The 9101-nt window shown below is 42.7% G+C and overlaps 1 protein-coding gene across 2 annotated transcripts in view; it reads right to left on the bottom strand.

Annotated features, from left to right (window-relative positions):
- Positions 1 to 5630: 5630 nt before the first annotated feature.
- AIG1 (androgen induced 1) overlaps positions 5631 to 9101 on the bottom strand; it is a 154682-nt gene continuing 151211 nt past the window's right edge. For both annotated transcript variants that reach the window (XM_054996737.1, XM_054996727.1), the window contains exon 6: positions 5631 to 6384. In XM_054996737.1, coding sequence (XP_054852712.1) covers positions 6347 to 6384 — 38 coding nt within the window. In that variant the 3' untranslated portion in view covers positions 5631 to 6346. The remainder of the gene's footprint in view (positions 6385 to 9101) is intronic.

Below are 9101 nucleotides of genomic sequence, written 5' to 3'. Positions count from 1 at the left end.
TTGTCCCACTTTGGAGACAGTTCACAAGCCATATTGTCTCACCCTGGAGACAGTTTCCCAGTCCTTTGTCCCACCCTAGGAAGAACCATTAAGGCATTGTTTTAGGGCAGAGACCCTCAGTCCTGCCTCAGGGTATGTTGCACAGTATATCTGACTGTCCTGCCATGTGCTTAGTGTGTGTGTCCTGGACCCTCCACACATCCTCAGATGGCATGTCTGAGCCCTAATCCCTCTTGCCATGAAGGATTGCTAACTGAAGCTGCTCTCTCTCGGACACCCCCAATCTAATGGACCTGGTAACTATAAAGCCAACTCTGCAACTCTCTCCAACTTTCCTCCCTGTTCTTTTTCTAGTTAACGTTCTGTGTCCTGTGTGTTTTGCATGCAATTGATCTTAATATTTTAAATAAAAAATCCTTTTTGATTGAATATCTGCCTGCTTATTGAAAAGGTTCTCTAGAGGAATGGATCCTCGTAGACATTGGCACATAAGATCCCAGTTACTGGCCTCTTGCATAGCCATTCTCCTTGCTAACTAATTCCCCCACAAATTATTTTATTACAAGGAGACCACTTCTGGTAACAGTGGGGGTTGGGCGGGCAGGGGGACATGAGGACAGATTGCTGTGTAGTGCGAAAGGGTTTTAATCTTAACTATCCCCTTCAGAACTGTTATTTGTTCCAGGGATATAATATTGTATCCCAGTAAAGCAACAAAAAAAATCAGTATAACAAAGCCAAACAGTAACATCAGTATTTTCTTGATAAAGGTGAACAATGAATTACTCGACGGCAAGATAGCCATTGATGTGTAGAGGATACATCTTGGTGGTTTTCTGATTAGTTAGAAATCTATAAACCACAAGAGAAAAAGGAGCCTGCCGCATCATATAAAGAAGTTATTCTGTGGCTGAGTTGCTTAGTTGTACTGTTTGTTTTTCTTCCTTTCATTCTTCTATTCTTTCACTGGTTTCTCTTCCTTCCCATTTAACATGTTCCACTTGTATCTTGGAACTCCCTGTCTGTGCTTTCTGCCTATAAGTGGATGGAAAATCTGTATGTTGTGGGTTGATTTAGCTTTAGACGCAGATCTTTAGATATAATACCTTTGATCATAGTGCAGGGAGTTTGAAGTGGGCGGTCTTTGTGTCTCTTTCTGCTCTGCAGCTCATAGTTCAAGGATTCCATAAAGAACTCCTTGTATCAATAAAAAAGTGTATCCCATTTATCCTGCCTTTGCTTATTACAGTCAGTTGCTTTGAATAGATGAAAGGCTGAAACAATTTCCCCTTAGTGGCAATGAGAAAAGATATTGTCTCATGGCAACTCTGGCCTAGGATAAGAGCGGAGACCATCAGATGTGTTGAGTCATGGATGTAGACAGACCATTCTCCCAGCTGACTGCCATTTTAACATGTTGCAAATGCATGTTTGGCAAGAAAAATCATCTGGGCGGGGCCTTAAAGATTCATGGGGGAGGAAAATTGTTTCCCCTTCCAAACACTGCTCCTTCTGCCCTGGCTTTGCTTTGCCTCCCTCCTTCTGGCTTTGGATCTCCTTCCCCCTCCTACACTTGCTTCAGCTCCATTCCTTCCCCCATTTTGCCACCACTTTCCTTAACCATTGCTGCCACCTCCTCCTCTTTCTCATGTTAGTAATGGCCAATGCAACAATACTTGGTGGTATTTTGGGTTGCTACAGCAATCTCAAATGTCACCTAAACAGAATGGCCTTTTCTGGGCTGATGCCTACAGAATTGTTAATTGGAGGATTGGGCAAATTTTCTTAGCTGCATAAGGGATGCTCAAATGCTTACCCATTCAGGTACTGGCTGGACATTAGGAAAAACTTCACATTAAGAGTACTTCAGCTGTGGAATCAGCTGCCTAGAGATGTGGTGGGTTCCCTTGCATTGGGAGTCTTCAAGGAACGGCTGGATGAATACTTGGTGGTGCTTTAGGCTGTTCTTGAATTGAGCTGGGGGGTGGACTAGATGATCTGTAAGACCTCTTCCAGCTCTGTAATTCTATTTTGTGCATGGACATCTTTGCATAGCCTTATGTGAGGAATAATTTCCTCCTCACATCATTTAATTGCCTAATTTGGCCAGTTATGATCTTAGATTGAATCATCTCACCTACTCGCCTCAAAGAAACAAAACTCCATCACCACTGCAACTACCTTGCAAAGCTGTTTGACTGAAGTTGAGGAGGATAATAGACAAGCAAGAAGATTAGAGGTTGGGCTCATGGGTGATTGTGGCTACCAAATATATTTGCTGAAAAGTTCACACAATTCCTAATATGCACGGGGGCCAGCCCTTGGCTAATTATGCAGTTTGATTTCTATCCATATATTACATTTGCCCACACTTCATCTTCACCCCCAGAATGGTATACATGAGTCTCCTCTCCATGTTAAGGTAGATTAGGCCGGCAGAGAGTGAATGGCCCAATATCACCCAGTGAGTTTCATTCTGAGTGGGGATTTGAAACTAGCTCTGGTCCAACATTTTTTAACAATTATACCTCACTGCCTGTTAAGGGCTCAAGACATGGTGGCCATTTAAGTTCACTTTTCACATTACCTTCATGGTGTATCACCAGAATTAAAGGAGACATCCACACCTCTGCTTCTGTACATGCCAATGCAGTTGTTCCTGGAAAATAGGTAACACCAGTGTAAAGAGGAACTACAATTTGGGCTCTTCCCATAATAATTTATGTCATTTATTTATGTCATATGATATGAGGTTTCTGACCCTACCCTGGCAGCACAGGAAGGAACCACATCACAGCACCTTCCAAGCAGCAAACTGGAGAAGGGGGGACTATGAGACTGGGCTGTGTATGTTGCTGTAATTATTCTCATCACAGTTGTTCTGACAGGAATATCTTGAACTTCTGCAAATACTTCAGTATTCTTTTTTTTTAAAATTGCCATTTGTGAAGTCAGTAGAGCAAGGTACAGACAAAGGCCAGCAGGATCCAGTGTTTAATGAATAAAAAGAGGTCAATGAGAAACACAGGCTTAGATGGCAGACACACAAATCCCAACACTGAAGAAGTGAGTTATGCAAGCCTTGACAAATGAAAGCACTCATACTACTAACAAAACTCTGGGCTCCTATTTTTACCAACCTGAACTTCACATTGTTGATGAAGAAGCCTTCATTTACATTACACAACTGAAATGTTTAAAAAATCTTGCATTATACATGGAGCATTGTCTATAAATATTTTCTGATAAAAGGTATGCGCCTCAATGGAAGCCTTTAGCCCTCTTTGGTGTATTTTGTACTGGCAGTTGTTTAGAAAAGGAGCCTTCCAGCTGCATAGATGGTAGTTATTCATTTGCTGCAGCTCAGGGGAGCTATCAACAGCTAATCCCGCTCCCTCTCCACTAGACACAGAAAAAATTCTAAATTTTTATTTTAAAACATTTGTTCTAGAATTTAGTTCTTGAAACATCTTACTAAGGCATTGCACAACCATTTGAGACATGGTTTGTTTTAAATGCCTTTCTTCCCTTGGCAATGTCACACCCTTTGTACCCTTTCTTGCACAAGATCTACTGTAAGCAACCTCTCCCATTATGGTCTCCAGTATTTTGCTCTCCGCACCTGGAAGAAGTTCTCTTTCTAGTAACTTTTCTCCTTGAAACTTCAACTCAGTTCTTTAGCATAGTCTTCTCTGAACGATCTTTGAACAAATCCAAAACATTTTTTCTGCCCCCAGAGACTGCGCAGTCTTGGAGATGTGTCCCAAGAAAGTTGCAGAGGTCGTTGTGGCACAGCTCTCAGATTATTCATGGCTGTGATCGAAGAGAGAGGTTCTAAGGTCAGATGGTGTTCATGAAGCAGTTTTATTAGATCCTGTGGATTTCCTACAACATTTTAACGAAGCCATAAAAATTGTATATATTGAGGTGGATCCAACTGCATATTTCTGTGGGCATAAGGACTTCTGCCTGCGGTGTGTGACTTTTGCAGCTTCCCTCCTCTTTCAGCAACCTAAAATTCTGCTCCTGGGGTGTGCCCTCTCTTTTGAGGAGCATTTTGGGCTGCCATGGGAAGGGTGCCATGAAACTTGTGCTCTGCAGGCAGAAGTCCTTGTGTCCAAGGAAACAAACTGTTGAATATACTCCACTGCTTCATTTCTAAGGAAAAGAAATATTTTTTCATTAACTCCATGCTCAAAGTTAGATAAATCTCTTCAGGAGTTAAATAAATGTATGCCAAGACTGTGCCCATACTCCACATACTTCATCATCTTTACTGCTAGGCTGCATCAACTTTATTACAGAACCTAATCAGGTGAGGAGGACCGTGCCTGTCCTCCATCCCTCTCTCTTGGTCAGGTATGCCTGACTGTAATGGTGCCTTACCAAAATGTTTTCAAGTTGTAAGAAATGCTGTCCCACAGCATTCCTATTTTGCATATTGACTTAAGTATGTAAAGATATGTTAATATGTAATGCTAAGACTGAGCATACATTGGCCGTCGTCACATGGGCTTTTATTTAGCGCTAAAATGGCGCTATTCCCCGGCAAACACCCACCTTATTCAAACACTGTAGCGATTTTCTCTTCTGCTTTGTGCTTGATAGTCGCGCTATTTTGTGCCTCAGTGTGAATGCCTCACATCGATGTATTTCACCTCACAACGTCCTATGCCCTCCCTTCAATCCCAGAATCCATTTCTTCCTGCAACTCCCCTTTTTTATTTTATTATGTCCTTATAACGCCATAACGACATAACACAATGCAAACTCTGCTGAAGTAAAAATGATTCAATCGCCATGGCAGAGTCTTCAGCGATGGGGAACACGTCAGACAGGGAGTTTTCTGCGGGCAAAGGGCTATTTATATAATTTCAAAGTTGGAAAAACAAAAGGGTCGTAATGTTTTGCTCTAACGAAATGTTTATATGCTGTTATTCCGTTATAGCAGAATTAAATGCCAGAATAATAAAAAAAGGGGGGGGGGAGCTGCTTCTGCGCGGTTAGAGAGAACAGAACAGAGTGCTTCGGTGTGGACAGCTGGTGGCGCGAAGAGCCGTTAGGTGACCCAAAGAAACGTTACTGTGCCGATAACAGGTAGGACGCTATATGCTGTAAATTTAACGGAAGAGATGCCCGTGTGACGACGGCCATTCTCCATAACTGCAAAAGCCTTTCTGCTAGATGAATACGCCCTACTCTCAGTCTTTGCATCACTGATTGGAGAACAGTCTCAAAGACAACAAAGCCGGCCATCCGTGATGTGTTTAGTGTCTTACAGAACAATTCTCTGATTGCATGTCACTTCATTGACACCCATTGCACATGTATTGCTGTCCTAAATGACTACCTGATAACAGTCATCCAGTTTTGAGCAGACTGTGATGCACCTGCTCATTAAGTTGATCCTTGATGTTCCCTTAGCCAACCCCTTTGACTCATTTGTTAATCTCTCCCCACCCCCCACCCCATCTGTCTTGTTCATTTAGCAACGACTGTAACCTAATGGAAAATTTACTCTTCATTGGTCTAGGAATTGGTAGGATAAGAAAACAGCTGAATGTGATGAAAATCGGGGATAGCTTCTAAGAGGTATCCATTGATCCATATAAAAACCTAAGCAGCAGAAATGTAGGGATATTTTGTTCTTTATTGATGTGGTTTTGAATTTTAAGGAACAATATGCATATACTTTTTAGCTGTAATTATAGTTTGCTCTGATGTTTAGCACCACTTATTTAAAGAAGCTTCTTACATTATATCTGCTCCTTGAACAAATTTATATTATTTTTTATGTATTAATAGACGGCTTAAGAATGGAGGAAGAATACAACAGTTTGCATTGTTGTTCCGGGTCCCTCAGGTATACTCAGTCTCCTACAAGCAACTTCACCCTTCTATTATTTTCCCAAAGCTGCCAGCAACATCATGGCTGAAATACCACAGAATCCTTTATTAGCTCATGGGGACTGATCCACTGTTTAAGACAACTAGAAACGTAGATGATTTCCCCACTGATTCAGTCTTGGCCTGCCTAATCTTATTTCTAAATCAGAGACAGAACAGACTCCTTCAGTCTTCTTTCTGATAGAAAGATAACTTAACAGTGATATATATAATGGCATATGTTGAGGGCTCTGTGGAGATATCCATCATATGTATTCTTGTGGGCAGATACAGTTATCGGGAAGGAGAAACATGTTGCCAAATCGATATCCCCTCTTAGAAAAATAAAAGTATCCTGAATGCACGGTTCATGTAATTTGCCTCCTCCAGCAACACCTCTTGACACGGAGAAGCCTTCCATACAGTCTCAAGTTATCTTTTGCTTTCTTTCATCCTGTGTTCAGTCCAATTTAGGTTTTTCTTTTCCTTCTTCCATACCTGAGTGTAAACAGAAAATATTTTTCAAACACTTGCATAAAATGGTACTGCATTTTGACATATATTTGGAAGAAATTGTGCTTCTTTTTCTTATTTTATTTCCTTCAGAAATCAGTTTGAAGACTCTCTGACTCACTTCTGAAACTGCTTTGAGAGGGACTGCATGATTCTCTGTGACATCTCAACAATTTATGAACCAGCTGGATGTATTAAGGGCTACAGTGCCTATTTCTGGGAAAGTAGACTTATTTCATTTTGAACATGGATTTAGAGGAGGGGCTGTGGCTCGGTGATAAGAGCATCTGCTTGGCATGTAGAAGGCACCAGGTTCAATCCCTGGCATCTCCAGTTATAAAGGACCAGGCAGCAGGTGAAGTGAAAGACCTCTGCATGGAAAGCTGAAGATAATACTGACCTTGATGGACCAATGGCCTGATTCAGTATAAGGCAGCTTCATGTATGTGGTTCAACTGGTCTGTGATTTTTCAGAAAATTGTTGCATGTTCTGTTCTGCATAACAGAATGTTCCGGGGCTTGATCAAAACCTAAGTGTAAGTGATCATCATTGCTTAGCCTGATCATAACAATATTCAAATGTAAATTCCACTGATTTCCATGAGACTGACTTTCTAATAAATGAGCACAGAAATGTAGTCAGGATGTGAAAGTTAGTATCTCATTCTGATGTACTAGCTTGACTGCAATCATCCCAGCTGTTGGATGAATAGCTTATTTCAATGGTCCTTGTCCTATCGCCTTCATTACAGAGAGTGTGCAGTGCACCTCTTTGCTCCTTTTTCACTGCTGGTTTTTTTTCTTTTACAAATATAGCAATACCTCTATAGTACTTCAATTATATGGGTAGAAGGGTTGCTTCTCATCTTACACAGAACCCAGAGTCCCACTTAGACATCTCAATGTTAAATCTGTCTACACACTTATGTGAAAACTCTCCCCAAAAGAGCATTATAATGTGTAGGACAACGTGTACTCTGTGTGCATTCAGTCTATTAATAAAATAATAACCAGAACCAAAGAACAGCCAACATTCCCATAAGGAGGATTAATTGTAGCATAGGGATGTCAAGGAAGAAAAAAGTCTGGAGACAGAGAACAGCTTTTATAGAGCGCTGAAGGCACTAAGAACCCTACACTGCTCTTTGTGGTATCCTACTCCTGCATAAAACTCTCTGCAAACCCTATTGGACTAGAGGAAACAGTGGAATGAAAGATGTAGTGTGCTCCCCACTCAAAATGCTGCTCAAGCCACTTCTCACTTATTTGAGAACTATTACCTGTCTCCAGTTTTAAAGAATTGCTATGAAGGGCATATTCAAAATAGCAGATGCGATCGAGGGAACCATGCCAAAAGGCCGGGGGTTGTTTTGCAGGCAGAACACATGTCTAAGGTGGCATGAAAAGTCACCTTAAGAACCATGTAGACGTACAGATAGCAGCTGGTAATGGGGGTGGGTCTAAAACTCCTGCTAATATTTACAGGCAGACATTTTTATCTCATGCATAAAAACACCAGTTATTGCCAACAGGCTCTTTCATTTTCTGCCTTATTCATTTTGAGCAATCTAGGTAGAGAGAGCATTTCATGAGTAAGGCATGAAGATGGAGGGTTGGATGAGGGTATAAGAGGTATGCCCAGGTCTCCCATTTCCCATGTATCTTGTCATGCTACTTGCATGGATGTCCATGCACAAGTGTAGTGTTGGGCAAAAATACGGCTCTATTATTAGGATTGTCCATGTGCATGTGCTATGCTTACAGCGTGAGTAGACCATGACCATTGTGTTTTCCTGGCTATGGAAACATTCAGATCTTTCATGCTTGTTCCTGGGCAAAATCCTATTACTGGAGTCTGGCAAAAAGTTCTGTCTTTTGTCTGTTTAGCTTATTCTGACTAAATCTCCCAGCCAATCACCTCAGAGAGCCAGCTTGATGTAGTGGTTAAGAGAGGCGGACTCTAATTTGGAAAACCGGCTTTGATTCCCCACATCTCTGCTTGAAGCTAGCTGGGTGACCTTGGGTTGTCACAGCTTCTTAGAGTTCTCTCAGCCCTACCCGCCTCACAGGGGCCGAATCCACACGTCCATTGTTTTGTGCGGGTTTTTTCCACTGTGGCACTAAACTCACCGCTGCTCATACGCTGCTCACACATTTCGCAAAACTTCCACCATCAATGCACCATAATTGCGCTTCCATGCTGTCCCGCTTAAGAAGCCCTTAGCCTGTGGCAGCCATGGTTGCAGGTCTTCCTTTCCCACCTGTTGCAGCCAGCGCCGTCACCTCCTTTCCTCCGGCCTGCAGCCCCTCATGGGCATGAAGCCCTGCTCCTGCCTGGCCAGAGGGAACTTTTCTGGGAGGAGCGGCTGGTGTGCACTCGTTCGTGCCGCTGCTACCCCTTCACCCTTGTGGGCTCAGAGCCCTGCTCATGCCTGGCTGGAGGGAACTTTCCTTGGAGGAGTGGCTGGCGTGCACTCGCTCACGCCACTGCTGCTCCTTCGTCCTCTTGCACGCAGAGCCCTGCTTATGCCTGGCTGGAGGGAACTTACCCTGGAGGAGTGGCTGGCGTACGCTCACGCCACTCATGCCTGGCTGGAGGGAATAAGAACGGTGAAAGTAAAAGGCTCCACCCAATAACACGCTTTCCTCACGGGCACGTGGAGAACTGATAGCGCCACGAAGACGCTCTAACAGCGTGAATG

This window comes from Eublepharis macularius, chromosome 1, assembly GCF_028583425.1.
Source record: "Eublepharis macularius isolate TG4126 chromosome 1, MPM_Emac_v1.0, whole genome shotgun sequence".
Classification (NCBI taxonomy): Eukaryota; Metazoa; Chordata; class Lepidosauria; order Squamata; family Eublepharidae; genus Eublepharis; species Eublepharis macularius.
This window is presented reverse-complemented; position numbering and strand designations above follow the sequence as displayed.